Below are 27,035 nucleotides of genomic sequence, written 5' to 3' on the forward strand. Positions count from 1 at the left end.
CAACTCCATCTGTTCCCAGAGCTACCAACTTGCTCACGCACTCATCACACACTCCCTCCATGATGCCACTGATGGTGTTGCTTATGTGTGCTGCGTCTGCCTTCTCTACCTACTTGATGCTAAAAAACTTTGACTCGATCTTGCCCTTGTCACAGAATCTGACTTAAACTAACTCCTCCTCTTTCACAGACCTGTCTGTGGCGCCATCTGACATAATGGCGAGAAATGTTGTGTTTTTCAGATTCTCTCTGTTGTTGTTTCTCTCCACCTCTGCAATATGGTGCATAAACTCTTTGGCCTGCTTCTCTTTTCTATATGTTGAGCCCACAGCGATTTAAAAAAAAAAAAAAAATCCAAAATGCTAACATCAAATTAATTAAATATACAATCAGGTTATCCAATATAGCTGGCACATGATTGTGCTAAATTTGACTTCTACCTTTTGTTTACTTAAGGACCAATACTATAAGGCTGGTAAGTAAATTGTCACAATGCCTTAAAATCTAAACACCATCTGGAGACAAACATTAAAATAGAATGTTACAGAGCCAAAGGAATGCATGGAGAGCCATGTCAGCATCAGTAGGCCTATCATTTTATTGTATTTATACACTATTTTGAGGAGAACCCAAGCTTATCAAGAGCTGAGAAATAACCGGACTACTGGACCACGTCTGTTAAATAGACTTGAAAAAACTAGCTACAAAAGTAATAGTCTAGCTACAAGAGTAACAACATTTTCACTTACTCGCACATCCACTCAAAGTCAGAAAGTGGTCTCGCCTTCTTGCCAATGGAATGTACAGTCCTTAACAGTATCTTTGTGCTGTTCTGCTCTGACATTGCCATTTGCGCCGTCACAAGGGTGTCAAGAGGAGAGGCTCTGATTCAGCCCAGGACACAGACATGTAGGCAATGTGACACTTGCTGTGTTCATGGTCACGAATGTTCTCCAGCTTCATCGTTTTATTTCCAATGACAAATGAGTTGTTTCTGCTTTTATCTTCACCATACTGGAGACACACAGAACAACTCATCACCACAGCCTCAGCATCATACTGTAGCCAGCCTCTTCAAACTCCTTTATCTCCAAACCTCCATTTCTCACAATACATTATTTTATTTTTTCAAATCAAATTTATTTATATAGCCCATCGTACATCAGCTGATATCTCAAAGTGCTGTACAGAAACCCAGCCTAAAACTCCAAACAGCAAGCAATGCAGGTGTAGAAGCACGGTGGCTAGGAAAAACTCCCTAGAAAGGCCAAAACCTAGAAAGAAACCTAGAGGAACCAGGCTATTTTTTAAAATGTGATTAGTCCTCCTTTTTGTCGGTGGGTTTTCGTTTCAAAGGTTGGCTTACTCCAGGTAAATGCTGCCACATAACAGCTATTTAATGAATGGTAGCTAGCAGCAAGTGAGCGGTGTCGAGAAGCTGGTGTCCCGTACGGTAAACAGTGCCACGAAACTAGGCGCACTAGAGACGGTCTGTGGCTGGCAAACATGAGTAATTTCCCCCGAGCCATCATGCCAAATATTTTATTACTTTACTATTTTGGTACAAACATTTACCCGCCAGTGTGTCGGATAGCCTTCTGTGATATAATTTCCAAATGGAAAATCTATCTGCATTTCTTGGTGGGTGTTTATTTTCGAACCCTGACGTTAACACTAGAAGATTATTACCTAAAATGGATAAATTAAAAGTGTGGGTTCACACCTCCAATTCAGATGTGTTGGTCATTACTGAGACATGGTTGAATACTGATGTTAACCTTTCTGGTTCTAACCTTTTTTTGGCAAATCGGATCTTCCAAAGGTGGGGGGGGGTGGCAATCTTTACCAAGGATCACCTTCGGTGCTCTGTTGTCTCCAAGTCTGTCCTCCAAACAATTTGATTTGCTGCTTTTTAAACATTCAACTTTCAAATAATTATTTTTTGACTTGCTGGATGCTATCGTCCTCCATCAGCACAGGCCTGTACCCTACCTGCCCTAAGCTCTCTCCTGGCCCCTTACACAAAGTCTGAATTTGTCCTGCTAGGTGACCTAAACTGGGACATGCTTAAACCACCTGACCAAGTCCTAAAGTAATGTGGCTCTCTAAATCTTTCTCAGAGTATTACCAATCCCACAAGGTATGACTCCAAACACACAAAAAAGGCTACTCTGCTTGATGTTATCCTCACAAATGATCCTAATAAGTATCAGTCTGGTGTTTTCTGTAATGACCTTAGAGATCACTGTTTTACAGCCTGTGTTCGTAATGGGTGCTCAGTGAAACAACCTGTCTTGATTCGTCATAGACGCTTGCTAAAAAACTTCAATGAGAAAGCCTTCCTTCATGAACTGACCTCTGTAAAATGGTGTAGAATCAGCTTAATCCCCTCTGTCAAAGACGCTGTCTATTTTGATATTTACAGTGTTATTATATTATTATATACATTATATTATTATTATTATACAGTCCCCGGTTCGACTGCGATCTGGAGGAGTTACTCCACCTCAAGAATTGCATTTGTCAAAAGGCTCGGCACACGCATACTCAGCCTGACTGGCTCTCGTTCCGGCAAATGAGGAAGAAGTGCACTCAGGCTATCCGGAAGGCCAAAGTTAGTTACTTTAAGGAGCAGTTCTATCTCTGTGGGTCCTAACCCGAAGAAGTTCTGGAGAATAAACCCTCCTCGCAGCTGCCCATGTCCCTTGGTGTTGTGGTGGTTACTGACAAGAAGGACATGGCTGAGCTCTTTAATCACCACTTCATTAAGTCAGGATTCCTATTTGACTCAACCATGCCTCGCCTGTCCAACAGTTCCTCATCTCCCACCCCTTCTATTGCGACTATCACCGATGCTTCTCCCTCTTTTTATCCTTCCCCGCTACAGTTTCTCCCTGCAGGCAGTCACTGAGTCCGAGGTGCTAAAGGAGCTTGTGGTGAAATCTGCTCGGAGCCTTCACCGTGCGCTGCCACTTTAAGAGCGCATGAGCAGTACGGAAGGAGGAAATAAAGAGAGCTTGTTCAGCTGTTTGGGGAGGAACTCTTGGGTGGCGCGACAGTTTGATTGTGTGTGCTGTGCTGCAGAAGTTTTGTTTGTTTTCAGCGTTTGTAGTTTATAAAGTATTTAACTCAATCATCGGTGTGGTTGTTTTTGTTTGGGACCGCGCCCGTTATGGATCGCATGGATTAGTAGCAACATTGTTGTGAAGCTTTAACAAACAAACCATCGGACAGTCAGACACCGGCAGGCCTGAAGACCACAGCTAAGATTTATCTTTTTCTCTCTCTTTCTCTTCGCTCTCATTCCAGTGCTTTACCCTGCAACAGACTCTCTATTTGTTAAATGCACTGCCCATTGAAGTTCATTAGAGCTGGACTATTATTTCCCTGCCAGAAGTATTTGGATGGACATTTTAGTAGGTTACTTGCAAGTTTTATATTATGTGAACTGTATTGAGGTGGGGTGTAGTAATGACATGTGGCCGAGAAGACTGTGGACATTTTTAAGGCCTTTGTTGTGTCGATGAACACCCCCCACATTCATACCCTCTGCACTCACCCACTAGAAAATAATACAGATTATTGCAAATCCTATGTTGATGACTGGGTTCGTTCTTGTATGAAGTTGCTGTTGAATTGCTCTGCCATTCTTAGTATTAGTATTATTGTATGGGGTATTCTTGTTTGGGTTACCCCTGTGCTGTGATGTGGGTTTTATATGGTGTGTATTCTTTTTTTTCTCTCCACTGGCTATCTGGTAAACAGGCTACACTCTAGGCAGTCTCTTCTGCTGATGTGTGTGGGTCTGGTAGTGGTACTCTCTCTATTCTACTCTTTGCCTTTCGGCAGGGTTAATACCTGCCTGGTGTCACGCCTTGGTCATTGTATCTTGTGTTTTTGTTATATGTTTGGGTAGGCCAGGGTGTGACATGGGTTTATATGTTGTATTTCGTATTAGGGTTTGTATTAATTGGGAGTGTGTATTATTAGGGGTGTGTCTAGTTAGGCTTGGCTGCCTGAGGCGATTCCTAATTGGAGTCAGCTGATTCTAGTTGTCTCTGATTGGGAACCGTATTTAGGTAGCCTGAGTGTGCGTTGTATTTCGTGGGTGATTGTACCTGTCTTAGTGTTAGTCACCAGATAGGCTGTATTAGTTTCTTTCGTTTGTTGTTTTCTTCTTCCGTTATTTCATGTACCGTATTAGCTTCATTAAAAGTCATGAGTAACCTACACGCTGCATTTCGGTCTGACTTTCTACAAACAACAGACGAAGATCATTACACCTGGCGCCCGAACAAAATCTTTCTTTACCCCTCTCTTAATAAATACCGCTACAAGCTCCTTAAACTTGACCCCCCAAAAAACATCTGGGTCAGATGGTTTAGACCCTTTCTTATTTAACCTGTTAAGTCGACCCTCTACTTTTTCGAAAATTCTGTTAAAAATCTCGCAACATTTCAGCGCCCTGCTACTCATGCCAGGAATATAGTATATGCATATTATTAGTATGTGTGGATAGCAAACACTCTGACGTTTCTAAAACTGGTTAAATCACGGCTGTGACTTTAACAGAGCGTGAGTTTCATCGAATAGTGCAGGAAAACCTGATCACTGAAAATGGAAATAAATATCCTTGCGCTTACTTCCAGGAATTGTTCAAAGTGAACCGAATTACATGAGACCAAGGTTTCAGCGCCTACAGCTACCACACGTTGTCTAGAGTCTTGTCATTTGATTCGCAATAGATTCTTGGTCTAACCGGTTCAAGGGAACTCCTTCCCTCCGTTCTCCGACCGGATGTTTTGGTCGAGCTCTCTCGGCCATGTTTTTTTCAAGACAACACCTATAGAAGTTACATCGCCTCCTGATGAATTTTATCGCTTATTAACGTGTACTAATACCTAAAGTTGCATTACAAAAGTATTTTGAAGTGTGTTGTGAAAGTTTATCGTCGACTTTTTTAATTTAAAAAAATGACGTTACGTTATGAAACGCTCTTTTTTTTTCGTTTATCATACAGTCTACATAGAACGATATCTAGGCTATATATGGACAGATTTAATCGAAAAAAAGACCCAATAGTGATTATGGGACATCTAGGAGTGCCAACAAAGAAGATGGTCAAAGGTAATGAATGTTTTATATTTTATTGTGCGGTTTGTGTAGCGCCGAATATGCTAATTATTTTGTTTACGTCCCCTGCGGGTCTTTTGTGGTGTTACATGCTATCAGATAATAGCTTCTCATGCTTTCGCCGAAAAGCATTTTAAAAATCTGACTTGTTGCCTGGATTCACAACGAGTGTAGCTTTAATTCAATACCCTGCATGTGTATTTTAATGAACGTTTGAGTTTTAACTAGTACTATTAGCATTTAGCGTAGCGCATTTGCATTTCCAGAGCTCTAGATGGGACGCCTGCGTGCCAGGTAGGAGCAAGTGGTTAAGGTTGCTGCCCCTATCATCACCAAGCCTATCGCCAACATTTTATAACCTCTCTCTCCTTTCTGGGGAGGTTTCCACTGCTTGGAAGGCAGCCACGGTTCGTACTTTATTTAAAGTGGGAGATCAAGCTGATCCTAACTGTTATAGGCCTGTTTCTGTTTTGCCCTGTTTATCAAAAGTGTTGAAAAAAACTTGTCAGTAATCAACTGACTGGCTTTCTTGATGTCTATAGTATTCTCTCAGGTATGCAATATGGTTTATGCTCAGGTTATGGATGTGTCACTGCAACATTAAAGGTCCTCAATGATGTCACCATTGCCCTTGATTTTAAACAATATTGTGCTGCTATTTTTATTGACTTGGCCAAAGCTTTTGATACAGTATACAACGCTAAGTGCCCCAATGCATAGTGTACATTTTGGTGGAGGGATAATGGTATGGGGACATTATCCCTCATGATTCGGGCTAGGCCCCTTAGTTCCAGTGAAGGGAAATCACTACACTACAGCATACAATGATATTGTAGACCATTCTGTGCTTCCAACTTTGTGGCAACAGTTTGGGGAAGGCCCTTTTCCTTTTCAGCATGACAATGCCCCTGTGCACACAGCGAAATCCATACAGAAATGGTTTGTCAAGATCGGTGTGGAACAACTTGACTGACCTGGACAGAGCCCTGACCTCCACCCCATCGAACACCTTTGGGATGAATTGGAATGCCGACTGCGACCCAGGCCTAATCGCCCAACATCCTTTCCCAACCTCACTAATGCTCCATGCATCCATTGTGGCTGAATGGATGCAAGTCCACCAGCAAAGTTCCAACATCTAGTGGAAAATCTTCCCAGAAGATTGGTCGGTACGGATGTCCTTGTCTCATCGCACACCAGCGACACCTGTAGCGGGCCGGGCGCAGTGCGCGCTAACCAAGGTTGCCAGGTGCACAGTGTTTCCTCCGACACATTGGTGCGGCTGGCTTCCGGGTTGGATGCGCGCTGTGTTAAGAAGCAGTGCGGCTTGGTTGGGTTGTGTATCGGAGTACGCATGACTTTCAACCTTCGTCTCTCCCGAGCCCGTACGGGAGTTGTAGCTATGAGACAAGATAGTAGCTACTACAACAATTGGACACTACGAAATTAGGGAGAAAAAGGGGTAAAATTCAGATTTCGTCTGAAACAAATGTTTTCTTGTTTGGGGGCGAAGTTAATTACAATAATAGCCCGTGTGTAGAATAATACGCAAAGAAGGATATTGCATATTTCTACAATTGTGTAGCTTTTCAAGATACATCATCATGAAGAGAATGATATTCATGTCCTTATTTATGCATTTCTGTATAGTACAGATCTGGTGCCCATGATGTAATTCAGTTATTGGATGTAAATCCACTTAACCTTTGGTTCAATAACCAAAACAAACTCAAATTGTCATAACTGACGCCCCACATTCCTTTTGCGAACATCTTTTAGTCTTAGTTCGGAGCAGATATTTAAGAGTTTGGGGACAATGTGATCGCATAAAAAAACTAAAGGAGATTTTCCCGTAATTCGTTTACCAAACTTTGATCTACACAGTTCTTCCAGTAAATGTGTTTTTGTGAAATTTTCTGTGTAAATTGTTCCAAGTCATCCTTCTGCAAAGAGTTGTATAGTTTGTTAAACTTTGATTTCAATGGTTTTAGTTTAGTTGGGCATACATTTGAAAGTGAGTAATCTGAGTCAAAGCGTTAATCTTTTACTATGGAATTGCCCAGTTTATATGTAAAAAAATTATAAAAAATATTTAAAAAACTCACTTTAAGTAGGTCAGTTGTGTATATTCCCGAAGGACAGGAAATAGTAACAGACCGGGACACTGCTTGCTGTTTATGCATGTTTAAAACCTAATGAGCCATATCAGCGTGTATTCTGTCAGCATACTAGGATACTGTAGTGTGGGAGGTTCACACCGAAGAGATGGCATGGGCTTAATTAAAAAATAGAAGTACCACTGTATTGTCAGACACTTCATATAGTAGATATAAATGGTCATGGTAGTGTTTTAATTAGATCTTCTGAACAGTGTTGTAGAAATAATGGTCTTGTTGTAATCTATGTGAATGGTAGTGCCTGTCAGTGACAGTTGAGACTCGAGAGAACCATTTGTCCTATGACACGACTTGGGATAGAACTCAGAGAACCTTGAGTCTGGTTCAAGACACAATTTTAATAACGATGTCCAAATTAATGTAGCAATTTGTATAGTCTAATTCTGTTACAAGTAGATTTGACTTTGTTATCCACCAGGAGATTATTTAGCGTTTTAACATAAAATATGTTGTTGTAAATCAACTGTTCTTTTATTTGGAAAATATAAAATGCGTGGAATGAAGTGAACAACAATCCAGTATGATATTACCATGACAATAACCATACTTCTATCCACAGTTTTTATGTGAGAAAATTCATACCGTATAAAGAAAAATCATGACCGCTGTAATTAAAACAAGAAAGTGCACGGTGATCTTGATGCTCCTTTACAATAAATATTGAGAGTCTGATTCTGGTGACATGATAATCGATGCTTGACTGCCGTTTGACGAATACTCTCACTCTTATCCATAATAATCTCATGTAGACTAACCTAGCAGCACAGCCTACCAACACTATCTGCCAGCTGTTGGCTAGAGTACACGTGCTAAGACCAGAGTAGCACATCTGCTATTTAATGCAACAGTTGTGACAAAACTATCAGTTCATTTGAATTGATTTATTAGCATCCCCATTAGCCAACGTCTGACACATAACAAAAAATACATTACAGACAAGAGTTTACATTTAAAAACATAAACAGGTAGTCTGTGTGTTACACATACATGTCAGTACATAAAAACAACAAGTTGGTCACACGGGGGAGGTGTTGCTGTATTAGTTTTTTTTAAACCAGGTTTGCTTTTCACTTGCGCTATATAAGGTGAAAGGCAGTTCCATGCACTATGAATGGCTCTGGAGCAAATTGTATTGTGCACTATTTTTCTCTTAATTAATATGGATAGGGGGCACTATTTGAAAAGCGTGCCCAAAGTAAACTGCCTGCTACTCAGGCCCAGAAGCTAGGATATGCATATTATTAGTAGATTTGTATAGAAAACACTCTGAAGTTTCTAAAACTGTTTGAATAATGTCTGTGAGTATAGCAAAACTGATTTGGCAGGCGAAACCCCGAGCACAATCCATCCAGGGAAACATTTATTTGAGCTCAATCTGTTTTCCATTAGATTTCTTTGGCAATCCCTTTTTAATAGAAATATGCTTGCAGTTAATATGGCTTCCACTAGATGTCAACAGTCTTTAGAAATTGGTTGATGTTTTTCCTTTGAGAAATGAAGAAGTAGCCCTTTCCTTGCTGAGTGTTAAGCCAAGTGTACTTTTATGTTTGGTGTGAGCGACCTGGAACTTGCTCCACTTTCATTTGATCCGTTATTGAACACAGTATATTCCGTCTTAAATTTGATTGATTATTTACGTTTTAAAATAGGAAAGTTGTTTGAAATGTTTGGACCAAGTTTACAGCTAACTTATTAGATACATTGTAGTCATGTTGGGCGAGTTGGAACCGGTGCATTTTCTGAATCAAACGCGCCAAATAAATGGACATTTTGGGGATATAACGACGGAATTTATTGAACAAAAAGGACCATTTGTGATGTTTCTGGGACATTTTGGAGTGCCAACATTAGAAGATCTTCAAAGGTAGGGCATATATTATATCGCTATTTCTGACTTTTGTCATCCACCTGCCTGGTTGAAATCTGATTTTCATGTGTTTGTATGTTGGGTGCTGTCCTCAGATAATTGCATGGTTTGCTTTCATCATAAAGCCTTTTTGAAATCTGACACATAACAAGAAGTTAAGCTTTATTTTAAGCTTTATTTTTGATTTTACACTTGTGATTTTATGAAAGTTAAATATTTATAGTAATTTAATTTGAATTTGGCGCTCTGCAATTTCACCGGATGTTGTCAAATATTTTCCCGCTATAGGGATTTGATCCCTAAGAAGTTTCAACCTCTGCAACTAAACTTCACCCAATAACTTTTATGCAGTTTTGATCATTATTCTTCTGATGAAATTGCAATGGAAACACATTGAACATTAGATTTTTATTCGGTACATGAAAATTTAAGTGAGAGTACATTTTTTTGTGAATGAATAGCTCTCAGGGAAGAAGAAAGGCAGAGGTCTATGTTTCATGATTAACTACTAATGGTGGGATTGTGGTAAAGTACAGGAACTGAAGTCCTTTTGTTCACACGATCTAGAATACCTCACAATCAAATGATGGCCAAATTGCCTCCCTAGAGAATTTTCTTCGGTTTTCGTCACAGCCGTGTATATGCCCCCTCAAGCCGATACCATGACAGCTCTCAAGGAATGACACCTTGTACAAAATAGAAACTGCATATCATGAGGCCACATGTATTATAGCTGGAGACTTTAAAGCAAATCTGAGGATAACTCTACCAAAGTTCTATCAGCACATCGCCTGCAGTACTTGCGCTTCAAAAACTCTTGAATAATGTTATACTCTCCCTTCCGGGATGGCTACAAGGCCCTCCCCCCAACCTCCCTTTGGCAAATCAGATCACGACTCCATTTTGCTCCTTCTTTCCTAAAGGCAGAAACTCAAACAGGAATTACCCATACTAAAGACTAATCAACGCTGGTGTGACCAATCGGAATCCACACTTCAAGATTGTTTTGAACACGTGGACTGGGACATGTTCCGGGTTGCCTCTGATAATAACATTGACGTATATACTGACACGGTGACTGAAGTGTATAGATGTTGTTCCCACTGTGACGATTAAAACAAACCAAACTGTGGATAGGCCTATTTATATGCTTTATAATGCTATGTCTGGATTTGATTAGAGCTTTGATCGAAAATTCAAGCCTGACGCGACCTGAGCCTGATGAGCCCTACATTAGACATTTTTAATGAGCCCATGCCCAAAAAAGCCCAAACAATTGTGCTGTTATCCAATACATACAGTGCATTCAGAAGGTATTCAGACCGCTTTTTTTATTCTAATTAATCTACACACACTTCCCCATAATGACAAAGCAAAAACATGTTTTTAGACATTTTTTGAAAAATGTATTACAAATAATTTATGTAAATTAGGTTTCAGAGCTTTTCCTATGGACTTGAAATTGAGCTCTGTTTCATCCTGGTTCCATTGAACATCTTTGAGATGTTTCTACAACTGGAGTACGCCTGTGGTAAATTAAATTGATTGGACATGATTTGGAAAGGCACACACCTGTCTATATAAGGTCCCACAGTAGACAGTGTATGTCAGAGCAAGAACCAAGCAATGAGGTCCAAGGAATTGTCCGTAGAACTCCGAGACAGCATTGTGCCGGCATATATCTAGGGAAGGGTACCAAAAAATGTCTGCAGCATTGAAGGTTCCCAAGAACAGTGGCCTCCATTTATTCTTAAATGGAAGAAGTTAGAAACCACCAAGAGTCTTCCTATAGCTCACAAGCCGGCTACCACCCTTTTCCTCATCCCTGCACCTTAGAGGCTACTGCAAAGACATTGAACACTGGTCACTTTAATAATGTTTACATACTGTTTAACCCATTTCATATGTATATACTGTATTCTAGTCAAGTCCATCCTATTCAACAATTGCTTTACATGTACTGTTTTATCCTATGTATTCTTCAGATATACTATGTATACTGGCCATAACGTCTGTGACGGAAAAGTCAATCACTGGCCGCGGGCAGTGTTTGGTATACTAACACACACACACACACACACACACACACACACACACACACACACACACACACACACACACACACACACACACACACACACACACACACACACACACACACACACACACACACACACACACACACACACACACACACACTCATAGCCCCCTCCCTGCGACGCTAACTTGTGTCGACACAAGTTAACTTCGCTATCTTAGTACATACATTACAAACTTTATTCTTACCTCCCATTAGTAATAGTTTGTTATGGTATAAACAATATACAGACAAGCATTCATGTTTAAGTTAAGCAACATTTATTGTACTTATCAATGTTATGGATGAGTGCGCTGTTTGTTTGGTTATGTTCCTCTTCTCCGTCTCTGTAGCTTCGGGTATGCTGGGATAAGGACCAGAGCTATGTCAACCGAGCTGGCTTTGTAGTGACTGTCCATATTGGCCGTTCATGTGAATGGGCATATTGGAGGACACCATGTCAGTAGTGATGGGATTTTGTAAATATGTTATATTGTTATATTGTATCATGAGAAATGGATTACAAAGGTGCAATGTATATCATTCATGTTTAGCTGAGTGGAAAATGTAGGCTTTGATGATGGTAATGGCTTCATTAATTAGTGTTTGGTATGTCCTGATGGGAGGGGCTTCCCCTACAAAAGGAGCGCCTCTCTCAGTTCAAAGGGGTGACCATTTTGGATTGAGCTGCTGATGGGGAAGCATTGTTTTTAGCTGTCCCATCATGTACAGTGGGGCAAAAAAGAATTTAGTCAGCCACCAATTGTGCAAGTTCTCCCACTTAAAAAGATGAGGCCTGTAATTTTCATCATCGGTACACTTCAACTATGACAGACAAAATGAGAAAAAAATCCAGAAAATCACATTGTAGGATTTTTTATGAATTTATGGTGGAAAACTTATGTTATTGACCAAATACTTATTTATCTCAATACTTTGTTGGCAATGACAGGGGTCAAATGTTTTCTGTAAGTCTTCACAAGGTTTTCACACACTGTTGCTGGTATTTTGGCCCATTCCTCCATGCAGATCTCCTCTAGAGCAGTGATGTTTTGGGGCTGTTTCTGGGCAACATGGACTTTAAACTCCCTCCAAAGATTTTCTATGGGGTTGAGATCTGGAGACTGGCTAGGCCACTCCAGGACCTTGAAATGCTTCTTACAAAGCCACTCCTTCGTTGCCCGGGCGGTGTGTTTGGGATCATTGTCATGCTGAAAGACCCAGCCACATTTCATCTTCAATGCCCTTGCTGACGGAAGGAGGTTTTCACTCAAAATATCACGATACATGGCCCCATTCATTCTTTCCTTTACACGGATCAGTGGTCCTGGTCCCTTTGCAGAAAAACAGCCCCAAAGCATGATGTTTCCACCCCCATGCTTCACAGTAGGTATGGTGTTCTTTGGGTGCAACTCAGCATTCTTTGTCCTCCAAACACGACGAGTTGAATTTTTACCAAAAAGTTATATTTTGGTTTCATCTGACCATATGACATTCTCCCAATCTTCTTCTGGATCATCCAAATGCTCTCTAGCAAACTTCAGACGGGCCTGGACATGTACGGGCTTAAGCAGGGGGACACGTCTGGCACTGCAGGATTTGAGTCCCTGGCGGCGTAGTGTGTTACTGATGGTGAGATATTGCGTGGAGCCCCAGATCGAGGGAGATTATCAGTGGTCTTGTATGTCTTCCATTTCCTAATATTTGCTCCCACAGTTGATTTCTTCAAACCAAACTGCTTAACTATTGCAGATTCAGTCTTCCCAGCCTGGTGCAGGTCTACACTTTAGTTTCTGATGTTCTTTGACAGCTCTTTGGTCTTGGCCATAGTGGAGTTTGGAGTGTGACTGTTTGAGGTTGTGGACGGGTGTCTTTTATACTGATAACAAGTTCAAACAGGTGCCATTATACAGGTAACGAGTGGAGGACAGAGGAGCCTCTTAAAGAAGAAGTTACAGGTCTGTGAGAGCCAGAAATCTTGCTTGTTTATAGGTGACCAAATACTTATTTTCCACCATAATTTGCAAATAAATTCACAAAAAATGTGATTTTCTGGATTTTTCTTCTTCTCATTTTTTGTCTGTCATAGTTGAAGTGTACCTATGATGAAAATTACAGGCCTCTCGCATCTTTTTAAGTGGGAGAACTTGCACAATTGGCTGACTAAACTTTTTTGCCCCACTGTATACTTTTGATGGCAGTACTGTTGTTTCTCTTCCAGATTCATTATGTAAATAAACACCCTTGCACAGAAGTACTTTTGCGGCTCTGCCATCTTTTTATTTGATAGATGTTAGGTTTTTCAGTGTAGTCTTCTGGCCTACTCTATACAACAGTCTATACATCCCATTATATGGAAGGAGAGTTTACATACATTTTATACATCCCCAACCTGGTAGGAGAGTTTACAGTCTAACCAGACACCTAAGTATTTGTAGTTGTCCACATATTCTAAGTCAGAACCATCCAGAGTAGTGATGCAGGCAGCGATTGGTTGAAGAGCATGCATTTTAGTTTTACTTGCATTTAAGAGCAGTTGGAGGCCACAGATGGAGAGTTGTATGGCATTGAAATGACTTAAATGTAAATGTGAAGCGTCTGGAGGTTAGTTAACACAGTGTCCAAAGAAGGGCCAGAGGTATACAGAATGGTGTCGTCTGCATAGAGGTGGATCAAAGAATGACCAGCAGCAAGAGTGACATCATTGATGTATACAGAGAAGAGTCGGCCCGAGAATTTAACCCTGTGGCACCCCCATAGAGACTGCCAGAGGCCCGGACAACAGGCCCTCCCTCCGATTTATGATTGTCTTAACTCACCATCACTGTGGAGCTTCTCAAAGTAATTTTTCCTTCGTCTCGAACAGCAAGTCAACAAAGTCTGTTTTTACATCCATTGAGAATGACAATAGTTCCTCAACGTAGCCTATTTAAAAAAATATTTACAACTCTCTTCCTTTCGATTACCACTCAGCATGAAAGGTGAAATGTCATGCTCTGATCCGGTGGAAACAAAATAAAATAGGCCTACCTGATTTACTTCTTATCCCTACAGCTGAGTCTGTCTGTTCAGAGCTCACTGACCTGGGAAACTCTGAGGAGCCAGAATATGTTATTCAATGTTGCAAGTTTACGAGCACTAGCTTCAGGCTTGGACCAAGTTAATCCAATACTTGATACAATGTTTCAAGTTCCTTGCAGACAGGGCATGCACAGCCAATGTGATTTATAGGATATTTATATTCCTCGTGATATATTCTACCTGTTGGCTGCAAAGTTTTTTGTTGTTGGCTTTATGTAAACAATTTTTACATATTGGCAATAGAAGTTACTTTTAGATTTGTATCATTTTCACTGTTGGCGCTGGGAATGTAAGCATTTCGCTACACCCGCAATAACATCTGCTAAACGTGTATGCGACCAGTAAAATTAGATTTGACGCACAGATTTTTATCCGCAAGAAGTCAGTTTGGTGGAAACACTCCACTGGTGGGAAAATGTAAATATTTTCTTTATGCGGGTTTTAGAATATTTGCATGAAAATCTGTCATCAATTGGATGGAAACCTAGCTAGTGTCAAAAAAACTATTTTGTGGTTATGGAGAACATAAACCTAGATAAATGCCAGGCTTTCTCAATAGATGGAAACAGCCGTCTTTAATTGGCATTGCAAAGTGGGACTCACTGCTTATAAAGCAGATTTTCTTTTGGCATTCATGCATGGGATCCTCTAGACCATGTTGTGATATGTGTGTGCTTGTCTGTCTGTGCATATCTGTTTGTATGCGCATATATGCATGCATGTGTGTGTGAGTGCGAGAGAGGGGAAAAGATAGTCACTCCTAGCTTGCTCTCGCCCTAACTCAATGTCACATGAGGTGCCAGGGCCCAGAGTTCAGAGACGTCTCTATTAAACACAGTACTCTGCATTTATGTATTATAAGGCATTTGATGCCCCATTCTGATTCAAACCTATACTTATATGTACATGTCCTTCTGTTACCAAGCAGCATAACATAACATGCTGGTGTTTTATTTTTTAATTTTACCTTTATTTTACTAGGCAAGTCAGTTAAGAACAAATTCTTATTTTCAATGACGGCCTAGGAACAGTGGGTTAACTGCCTGTTCAGGGGCAGAACGACAGATTTGTACCTTGTCAGCTCGGGGATTTGAACTTGCAACCTTTCGGTTACTAGTCGAACGCTCTAACCACTAGGCTACCCTGCCACACCCTGCTACCCTGGTGTGAAGAACCACATTGTGCTTTTCAAAACTTTACATGCTATATCTGTCCAGTTTGGGACAGGTCTCCTCAGATGGCCATAAAACATTTGTGCACATTCTCTAGTGTAGCCTAGTCTATATGTAGGCCAACCCTGCTGCATAAACATTTCCATCTGCCGTACAGAGCACCAGCTTTTATCAACAGCTTGTCAGTGTTATAAACTTGCAAATGTGTAGTTAGTTTTTGGTATTTGGTACCATTTGACGTGATCCCCATTTTGTCTGCAGGCATCCTTTCAGCGCTCAAACAGCCATGACAAGGTGCGGAAGATTGTTGCAGAGGAGGGCCGTGCTGCTAGAAATCTCATTGCCTGGAGTGTTCCTCTAGAGAACAAAGAGGAGGAAGGTCAGTGATGTCAAAATGCACATAGGCACACTCACACTCATGCTAAAATGGGGCTTTCAATACTATGTCAGATTAATGACTGTCTTAATGTACACAGTGTTTTTGCCAGATATTTTGTTATCTTGGTGGGTATACAATTGGTTGGATGGGGAAACTCCAATGTTCACCTCCAGTGGCAGAAGTTGATGTTTATTTTTATAGTGCATGAATCAGAGGGCATTGGGGTGAGGAAAAGTCACAAGTCCAGACACTGCTCTTAGTTGTAATACAACATCTACTATAACAAAATGACATCCTCAAATTCATCTCTCTGTTGTTCTTTCGATTGGCCCCACATCTATACTACCCCTCACTGAGACGACTACAGTAGATAGATTAGAGATTGCCTGCCCTCTGATATTTCTATATTTGAGATGGTATGCAACTTTGTATTAGTGATTCCAACTATTAAGTTAAACTGGTGTCAAGATGTACACTGATAATGTGTGTCAGTTCATTAGTTTAAAAATATCAATATGACTCTGATTTAATGAGCTTCCCATCCACTGACTAGGCAGAAAAGTGGGGTTTCTTTTAATTGATTGACGGAAACAATCAGATTGCCAGCTTTTAAACAACACGATTGATTATGGTTAGGAAGATGCATCATATAACCCAGTTAGTCCTTTGAATGACCAAAGGCAGAATATTTTCTAACCGGCTAGATAGGTTCTGCAATGGGTAACTACAATAAAGAAAGATGTTTAATCTGTGATACCAATAACCTGCTCTTGCTCACAGCCTTTTCATTGTAACAGGGTTGTTTTTCCACAGTATTTGGGCATTTTGCCAAAGTAAGCACCTTTTACCTACTCTGAGAATGTTGGGCAGAGAACAGCTTGAGAGAGAGCGTTTTTCTCTTGCAGGGCTTTGTTACAGGTGTGTGTGTGTGTGTGTGTGTGTGTGTGTGTGTGTGTGTGTGTGTGTGTGTGTGTGTGTGTGTGTGTGTGTGTGTGTGTGTGTGTGTGTGTGTGTGTGTGTGTGTGTGTGTGTGTGTGTGTGTGTGGTTCTGCACTTTTATGTTTAGTTACTCCCTCAGGCCATATTCTATCTTTGACAAAACGAAGGGTGACCAGATCAATGTAAAAGCCGTGTGTGTGTTTTAGAACTAAATGTTTTTATTTTTATGTTTCACAGGGAAGTCCAAAACTCATACCAACACCCATTTGAGGAACCAGCGGATCAACTCTGGTCTGCACAGGAATAAGAAACAGGTGTGCATAACACATCGTCAATTCTTAAACTAATGGGGATAGAGGCCAATATTAGCCCACATATTCTAATTTTGCCGCCCTTTTATAAAAAAAACTTAGTAAAAACTAAAGATGTGTGAAATGGTTTGCTCACTGCTATTTATTCACCTTTACCACTAGAGGGCATTGTAGACGTAGTTGCATCATATTATTTGTCTTAATTCTTCCCTCTTGCTGTCTCCACAGAATGCAGGCCTGGACAGCAAGAGTACAGCCGGCGCCTTGCTTGAAAAGGGAGCGGAGAAGAGCCCCTCCAAAGCCAGGCAGCCGCGCAAGGTGGACCTGCGAGCACGATACTGGGCCTTCCTCTTCGACAATCTGCGGCGGGCCGTGGACGAGATCTATGTCACCTGTGAATCTGACCAGAGTGTGGTGGAGTGCAAGGTAGGGACCCAACAGACTGTCACCCAACACCTCCTGTCATATGTTAACTCTAGCTACTTCAACAGGGTCCTTCTCAACAAGCTCACAGACGATAAATATAAGTAGTTGGAGGCACGGCAGAGCACCACACTTCATCAACACTAGAGGGAGATATTGAGTTGATAACAGAGATTCTCCCTCTCTCACATTCTTGTTCTCTGGTTTGTGTCAGAGGGGCCTTTGAAGGCTTGCTGGTGAGAGAATTATCACAAGGCACTCTCCTGGGTCTGGCTGGAGGGGGTGGATGTTGTTGACATGGTGTAAACAGTGTGGATTTGTGGCGTGTGGTTTTCTGGGGTTGTGCTAGTGGGCTTGGAATGGAGGCTGGGCTGGCCGACTGGAAGTGAAGCCATGCTGGAGTCTCTGTTTGGGGCAACAATGAATGTGAACTGAAAGGATAGGCTACTGATAGCACACAATAAGGATATTGGGATTTGTTATGAAATTGTTGATGCTTACAACTGAGTTTCATTCCAAAACACTATACATCCATTTTCAGGAATATTGGTAAATGAGCTTTTATTGATAAGAGTACAAAAATAAATAATGAAATAGATTGGTGTCTTTTCACTCTCTAATCATGACATGGGGTTGTTCAATGTATTTGTTTAAAATCTATCACTTGATGGCTTAATTTCAGAAACACACATACGTTGTTGTTGTTTTGCAAAATGCTATATATCCTCCTCACGCTGAGAAAGTAGTAGTACTGCTAGGTTTTACAGTCAAACGTAACAAATAACTATATTTATTACAAAGAAATGTACAAATGATACATTTGACATCAATAAAGAAAAAAAAAATATATATATTATTCAATACAATGTGAGATCTATATGTAAAATATTTCCATTTTCCATTTGAGTCATTTAGCAGACGCTCTTATCCAAAGCGACTTACAGTAAGTGCATTCATATTAAGATGGCTCGGTGAGACCACCGCATATCTCAGTCATATATACAGGATACAAACATTCCATTCCAGCTAAACAATGGATATATAGCATTTTGCAAAATATCACATTTTCATACACATCTAAAATCTATGAATAAAATATCTTATTTTACACACACATGAAGGAAGCCCCATAAGCAATCATTTCTGATGAAAAAACACAAATGTGAATTATTGGTGGGTATAGATATTTGGGCGGCAGGGTAGCCTAGTGGTTAGAGTGTTGGAGTGTTGCAAGTTCAAACCCCCGAGCTGTCAAGGTACAAATCTGTTGTTCTGCCCCTGAACAGGCAGTTAACCCACTGATCCTAGGCTGTCATTGAAAATAAGAATTTGTTCTTAACTGACTTGCCTAGTTAAATAAAGGTAATAAAATAAAATGGTGTTTTGGAAATAATCTCAACTGTTATCAGTGGTGTACACCAGGCATGGCATAGTATGTTGTTGAGTGTCACTCCAGCAGCACACTAATGCCCTTGTTTACTAGGCAGGGCCAGTAGTGTAATACTGCTCCAGGGCTGTCCTGCCATGTTGATCTGGCTCTGCTCTGCTGTATTGATGAGTCTGCCATGCTGCATTATGCTGAGCATGGTTGTGGTGACTGCGTGTGGTCAGTGCTGGAACACACTGCCCCTGCCTGTGGTCTCCATGCTGACAGTAGGGCTGTGTGAGATGTAGTCTGGCTGCTGTGTTGTGTTCTCACCCCAGTGAAGTCTAATGGGCTGGGCTCATATCCCCGTCAGTCCCACGACTCCCACCCAGCCAGCCTCAGCCTGGCCCTAATGGACTGACTGACTCTAATAAATGATTGAATTAGCTGGAGGGGAAGCAGAGTGCTCTGATACCACCCGGCCACAATCCCCTGGAGTGGTGTAAATCTGCACTTTGTGCTCTCGCACAAACACAAACAGGCCCACTGCGCTCTGCCACCCACAGGCACATAGCGCTGGCCTGGTGATGTGACATCACTTTGTTCTCAGGCCTATAGACGAGTTTAGACATTTAGAACTGTGGGGAGAGTTTGATTGTGTGCTTCTGTTGTTTGAATGAGACTAACAGACCAACAGATACAGTTCAGCCCTTCCTTCATCAACACTGGTTTCTCCTGTGTGGGACCCTCCAGCCCCAGCCAGGAGAGCCAGACCATGCAGTGATCTGATTTATGCTTGTATATTAATAACGCCCACATCTCTTTAACCCACAGCCCCCAGGTCTAATGAGTTATTTCTTATAAACCATTTGTTCCATCTGGGCCCTGATTTATGCCACATCATACTACGCTACCATGCAGGGGAGGAGAGCTACAGTAGAAGGGATCTACTGCATCATAAATTATGACTTTGAGGAAGCTTCAAGGCAAAAATAAACATGATTTGGCACACAATATATTGTCAGAAACTAAAAGTGAAATTGGATGAACTTTCACTCTTATAAATGTTTTCAGCATTTCATTGCTACTGAAATGACCATGTTTTTACTGTTCATCAGGCTTCATATGACCTCTAGCAGGTTTAAATCTTTATGCAGTTTTCAGGAAATTTTAAGTACTTCTACTTAGGTGAGTAGTATTTGTCGGCAAGTGTGTTGGTTTGTGTCGTGAATATGGTTTTCAGTGCCTTCACGCAGTGTCACACCAGGCAGTGCCTCCCTCTGTCCTCAGCTGTTGCAGCCTTCATTATCAAATGAAACCAGCAGCGGAGGGCCTGGCTGGGGCTGTTAACTAGCTCTAATCAGCAGGCCTGCTGCTGGACACATCTTTCACTGAGCTGACTTCTCTATTAACTAAAAGCACTGTGAAGCTTTACTCTCAATTACCACTCCCTCCCATACTCTCCATCAATCACCAGAGCTCTGCCTGGGCTGACTGCTGAGGAGGGGACAGATGGGCTATAGTCTTCACAAGCCAGTATGTCCCCTCTCTGTCGGTTTCACTAGAGTGCTGAGCGGAGGGGGAGGACTGGCTCGAGCCTTCACAACTCACTATGTCCTCTGATAAACAAACATGAACCTCATCTCTTACAAGTAGGCTAGTGCACATACATTGTGATTTATAGTTTTTTTGACCATGTCAGAAGACTTATAATAAATAAAGAAAAATGACTCCTTATGTAGCCTACCAGTTTGACTGAGTTTTAAAATGTTGTATTTTGATAGCCACCTTCACAGAGGATGGGAAATGAACAGTGGGTAGAGCGAGATTAGGTATCAGATGGACAATAGATGGCGTCACCGGACTCTCCCTGTGCAAGAAATGATTACAAGCCAATTAAATTAGTCCTGGCCCCTCTGGTAATGTCATTGGTAATTTCAGCCCCACCTCTTGTGGTGGATCAGTGGTGCAGGGAGAAGTATTTTTACTGAGATGTTTTTGTCTTCCCTTGTCATGGGCTGAATAGAAGGGCCTCTTACCTGTTTGTGTGGGTGAGATGTGCTCCACTGACTGTGACTGGGCCTGGCCCTGGCCCAGATTCCCACTCCTCTGTGTTCTAGAGGTGCAGGGGGCGTTTGGGTTACTGGAGCCCCCGAGTGCTGTGAGATTTGGAGCTGGATAGAGCCTCTGAGATTCTCCACAAATAGAGACGATACACAGGGTGCAGAGATCTGTGCCACTTCTCCCTCACTATGGCTTTTTCCAAAGTTAACCTATCACAAGACCACACTGAACAGTCTGAACTGAATTTCAAATCATAATCTCTAAGACAAAGTAGTTTCTCATTGTGCTGATATTATATGTGGACGATTGCAGGGGCGTCAGGCATCTAAAAAATCTTAAGGGACACAAGGTACGTAAGGATGGCTGGGGGGGTCTCGGCCCCCCTTTCAAACACATGAAACAGCTTTTTCCTGCTATTTAGAGCTATAATCATCTTGTTAATTCTATGCAAAAAAAAAAATATCAAATTTTATTAAACATATATTTTTCTGCATATCTAAGCATACCTCTTGAGCAGTTGTTATCCTCCTGACTGGTGGTTCTTTTTTAAGGAAACTAAATATGCTTCTTTGCATTTGCTAAAATCTAGGTAAAAGATTTTAAGGAATGTGAGTTTTATTCAGTACATTTAGTTATTCCTTGCTTTTCTAAAACCTACGAACCATGCCAGCTAACATGGTTAATCTAGCTACTATAACCTGATTAACAGCCTGAAATGGCTTCTTGGTAGCTAGGCTAGTTATGAGGTTGGGAGATTGGGAACCTGTATGGGCTAGCTAAAGCATACTTCATAAAATTGGCAAGTGGCTAGTAGTGTTACAAAAGAGAAAAAAATATTGGACAAATCTGAGTGGGCAAGTACCCCTGCGCCCCCTATCGGCATGACGCCTCTGGATGTTTGTGTGATTGGTGATGGATACACTGAGATGCCCCCGTCTGTCTGAAAGGTGTTTGTCTTTATTTAGGAGGTGCTGATGATGTTGGACAACTATGTGCGGGACTTTAAAGCTCTCATCGACTGGATCCAGCTGCAGGAGAAGTTAGAGAAAACAGATGCCCAGAACAGGTGATTGACCGATGTCTTGTCTTTCTTTCTCTCTCACACAGATGTGTGTGTGTGTGTGTATATGTGTGTCATATATATATATATATATATATATTCCATTAGCGGCGGCTGTCGTAGAGCTGGGCGATGTCGATTTGATTCATTAAAAATAATGTCTTTGCCCAATATTCCAAATGCCTGTATTGCAAGAATCAAGATTTTGTTATTTTTCGTTATGTCTGCTTGTTCACGTGTTGTATTTTTGGTCTCATCTCTTTCACTCCTTCTGTGCTGTATGCACCTCCCCATTTACACAAGAGATCTGTGTATAATGAAAAGATGCTTGTATCCGCCCTAACAATGTGAGTCTTTGTCTCAAAGGTGGGAAGACAGGCGACAAGCTTAGGTCCAAAATAAACCCATAGAAACGCATTGGGCTTATTTCGGACAGATTTTAGCGAACGTGAATCCTCTCGCTTCACCACTTCTTCTATGGTTTACACACACCAAGCCCCTACCCTGTCTCTCACGCCAACAAAGTTGAGAGATCACAACACATTGAGACATTAGTTTACTGTAATAGAGAAGTAACATTTTCTAACCATACCCTTTTTATGTCTCAACTACTCAAATTGCATGCAGAGCAGACACTACTAAAACGAGAGTATCGATGAACATTGATTCTGGAAAATGAATGCTCAGGTTGTCGTAAGCGGCATTGGGGTACCACGCACCACTAGCAGCATTTTAGCCAGACTGTTATACAAGCTGTCTAGTCTGTTTATAAGTGTGCAATAAAGCATAACACATTTATATAAGGAATTGGCAACTCGTTCTCATTCTGATAAGGTAGGCCACTTGATTTCAACATCTGACCAAAGTGGACAGGCTAAAATGCTTTTCAAGCAATTGGAGACAGACAGAGGGGTGTGCTCGTAACAATTCAACTGTTCAACCTCGTTAACTAGCAAATAGATCCAAGTTGGCTAAACTTGAAATATAAAGATTAGCTGGCTAAGCACGAGCATGTGGACTTGAGATTGGTGATGAGACCTGTTATTTTCTATAGCCTAATGCCTACTACAAGAAGTTAGTCATTTATTAGTGAATGTGCATTATGCATGGTTCTAGTTAAGTGTGTAACAAAAAAGGGCATTTTCATAGACAAACTTGAAAGCCAGATCCGTGACTATTACAACAACAAAGCAGGTTAAAATATGTGGATGAAATAAATACACTATTAGTGGGTCTTATGGTTGTGGAAGGCTTATATTTAGCCTAGGTATAACTTCACACGCCCTGAATTAATTAGATTATTGCTGATGCTTTGATATGCTGTGTATTTTACCTTTAATTGTACACCGCCTATTTAGAGAGAACATACACAAAATTTAAATGCATATCGTGAATCGCACATAAGTTTGAACAAAATGTAGATATGATTTTTAGGCCATATCGCCCAACCCTAGGCTGTCTGCTAATCAACCGATTACAGATTCATTTTCCACTTCATATTTAAAAGTTTCAATTCACTAGTCAGTCGAGCCCGCTCCTGCTGGAATGAACGACATGCATTTTCTAGCGATCTGTTGATAGGATAGACACCCGTCAGTCACAAAGTGAGTGATGACAGAGAAACGCAGTCTGCTGTCTATCCCGCCTCCCTGTATACTTTTTGTGTGCTGGGGTTGGTTGCAGTCGAATTTCTATACACGGAGAGAGCAAGATGCTGGTGAATTTGTATGTCCCATGTAATGTAAGCGGTAACGATGAGTCAAAATCCACGATTTAGCCTAATATTTCTGGCATATTCACGTGTTGCACATAGCTAGCCTCGGAGTCTTGGAGCATAGTAGGCTATTTACCGTGCTTTGACAACTAAACCACAAATGTTGACTAGTTTATAAAAGCTGTCGAACTGACTGGATAAAGTCAATCTCCCATATCCATTTGCCATTCATAAATCATGCAACGTGGTTAGACTATGTCCATGGTATCGCATCCGAACAAGTAAACCAAATTATTTCCCAGGTTTCCTTTCCTAGGATTGACGGGACTTGCCAGACATTGACGCTAAAGTGAGCGACTCTTCTTGTCAGTGTAGCCTATCGAATCTGAAAGAGACATTTATTTGGCTCCCTGATTTGAATAGTTTACTGGTAGGTTTCTTGGCGATTATCTTTAGATAAATTATGAAAACATTCGATGAAGATGGTGAATCATCACTGCAGGAACAATAGGTAGTGGAGAGCCTCAATTCTGGTCCAAATACTGTGTGATAATTCGGGCCCAAACGGAATCCAGGCATTACAACGGAATTTAACAATATACTTTACTTTAGTAAGGAACCAACTAAATGTATTGAACATGTTTTAATTTTCCCAAGTGTATCATAAGAAATGAGCAGAATGCATCAGTGATAAGTATTTGCTGTAACTTTCTGAAGAGGTAACGAGAATGTCTGTATGTGCGCGTTGCGCGTCTCCCACAGTCTTCTGGTAGATGGAAAGTCTTTCCCAAAACCTTCTCAGTTAAATCTTAACTGGCAGAATATGTTAATTATTTTCATCAATCCAGTGGGTATTTGTTTTGCAAACTCTACCATCACGTGCGCTACAAAAACACAGCTAAACACAGCTAAACAACAGCCTCTTGCTAGGTGCACACTTGAATTAAAGGGTAACTTCACCCACAAATCCAAAATTCTTAGATTTTTCCCAGACCTCAAAAATAGTCTCCAGGTGTGGTTTGAGCATTTGTGGATTCTGAACATCTCGTTGTGGACTTACAACATCAAATGTGTTTGTTTCTCTATTAAAAGTGAATTTGACCGCGAATCCCTAAACTGAAGGAAAAAAAACTGAGACCTGGAATAACAAACTTGAATACATTTTTCAAGATAATGTGAGCTGTGTACTAAATATTTATGTTTTAATAAAACACAATTTGAAAAACAAACATCATTGTCGCCATTCCTATCTTGTAATAAAACCGTATCTAAGACAGGTTAAATGTTAAAGGTTTAATGTTCTCCAACTTAGAAAATAGTCCTGATCATATAGAACTAGACAATATCCAAAACAAGACATTAGAATCTACCAAAATAGAGCTCCTTCGGCCAAAGAACCCTTTGCCCTGGGGCGCCTGGCTGTTTCTATTTGGCTGGGTACTCACACTGCTGTCACTCGCTCCCGGAGGGAACCTCTAAGTGACATCTCTGCTCCATGCCATTGAGTCACAAACACACTGGATCAATGGCGTCTCTTTAACACAGTGACCACAACACCTGTTAATTGACTAAGATATAAAAATCCAAGCTTTTATGTTGTCTCCCAATTTGTACATTTTACATAGACTGTTAATCAATCAGACAACCTTTGTTTCTGTGTTCCATTAATTGAATAGTTTTTAGCTAAAGTGAGACATAAATCTCACCCTGAACTATGGTACTACACTATATTACAAGTTTATGAAAAACATAATTTCTTTGTCCCCTCTGAATCAAGACCCACGTCTTTGGCTTGGGAAGTGCGTAAAATGTCCCCAGGTCGTCATGTGTTGCCTAGCCCCTCATCGGACAGAATGGTCCCTTCTCCTAGTGCTCGCCGTGCCCTCAACTTTGGGTAAGATTTCTCCATCTCATTTCTGGTTCAGTTGACGGCCCTAATCTCCACTGTTTCCGATCTGAGCTCAAATTGCTTACCATCATGTTTATGTAATGACTGACAGTCATTATGAACACACAGCAGTCATCAAAATCCCTTGTTGTTTTACTCCCCATCAGCACATTCTGGGAAGCAGTACAATCTGTTGCGCCTCAGCATCTTTCAGCTGCAGCCTGGCTGACATTACGTGTAAAATGGTCAGCCATCATTAGATGTTTACAGTTAGCGAAAAGGGAATGCAAATGCTAAAATCTCTAACAAATCAATGTAAGATATGATGTGCCGACTGGTCTAGGTTGGTAGAGGCTACTCTGTGCGTGATCTGATCAAGGGGATTGATTGCTGATGGCGAGGCATTTGTTTAATGTAATTTGTTGAGTCTCACTGGCCCTCGCCACAGAAACAGTGGGAGGTGTAGATAAGTGTGGTTAAAGACTGCTGAAGCATCAGTTCAATATGTGCAGTTCCCTGTAATCGAATGCTGCAGGAAATGTGTATTGATCATGAAGGAGGTCTGTTGCCTGAGACAGCCCTGTAGGCCCTGGGAGTGTTGTGATGAAAAGCCCAGCCTGGAAGAGGCAGATGGAGCTGCTCACCTTAGGGTCATCTCTTTTAGTGGTCCTCACAGGCATTTGTACTATTTTTGTACAGTGATAATCTCTCTGGTTGAAATGCTTTTGTGTATGTTGGCATTGTTCTCTTCTGGTTCTGATTTATGTGTTTATCTCTCCAGTGGTCCTCCACCCACACTGGCGGTAGCTCGTCTGTCCCACACGGGCCCCAGCTGGGCTGAGCGTGTCAAGTCCTCCCAGTCTCTCCCTGTCCCCAGCCAGCCCAACACCTGTCCTGTAGAGAAACCAGGTAAGCAGCGAATGAACTACATGATCCTCATCATTTAGTACACCTCTGATGTCCTTCTGTCTTCAGGGTGTGTCCCCCCTTCTGATTAACGCCTATGGGGCATTGACATTTGTTTTGTTCTCTTCTTATCTGTGTGTGTCCTTCTGTGTCCAGGTAAGAAGGACTCTGAGGGCTGGGAGACAGTCCAGCGTGGACGTCCTGCTAGGCCTCGCTCTGCCATCATCGTAGCCAAGGTCAGCCCGGTCCTGGCCCACATCAGCCCTAACGACGACAGTAACAAGGAGAACCAACAGCTCCTTGGCAGGTCCTGCCCCCTGGATAAAGACACGGGTCACTGTGAACAGACAATCCCTGAGGAGCCTGTCCCACTTGAGGAGACTGCAGAAGACTTGGAGAAGGGTAACATGGAGGTACTGAGCCCTGACGTCGCTCACCCTCCCAGGAGTCCACAAATATATAAATTATTCAGGAAGACG

The 27,035-nt window shown here is 41.4% G+C and overlaps 1 protein-coding gene across 3 annotated transcripts in view; it reads left to right on the plus strand.

Moving 5' to 3' along the window:
• The window catches only part of scaper (S-phase cyclin A-associated protein in the ER), a 143,588-nt gene that overhangs the window by 21,354 nt on the left and 95,199 nt on the right, over positions 1-27,035 (plus strand). For all 3 annotated transcript variants that reach the window (XM_046351197.1, XM_046351206.1, XM_046351216.1), the window contains exons 2-8: positions 15,768-15,885; positions 17,062-17,138; positions 17,364-17,561; positions 21,954-22,054; positions 25,540-25,656; positions 26,432-26,559; positions 26,713-26,969. In XM_046351197.1, coding sequence (XP_046207153.1) covers positions 15,768-15,885; positions 17,062-17,138; positions 17,364-17,561; positions 21,954-22,054; positions 25,540-25,656; positions 26,432-26,559; positions 26,713-26,969 — 996 coding nt within the window. The remainder of the gene's footprint in view (positions 1-15,767; positions 15,886-17,061; positions 17,139-17,363; positions 17,562-21,953; positions 22,055-25,539; positions 25,657-26,431; positions 26,560-26,712; positions 26,970-27,035) is intronic.

The sequence above is a fragment of the Oncorhynchus gorbuscha genome, linkage group LG01 (genome assembly GCF_021184085.1).
Source record: "Oncorhynchus gorbuscha isolate QuinsamMale2020 ecotype Even-year linkage group LG01, OgorEven_v1.0, whole genome shotgun sequence".
Lineage (NCBI taxonomy): Eukaryota > Metazoa > Chordata > Actinopteri > Salmoniformes > Salmonidae > Oncorhynchus > Oncorhynchus gorbuscha.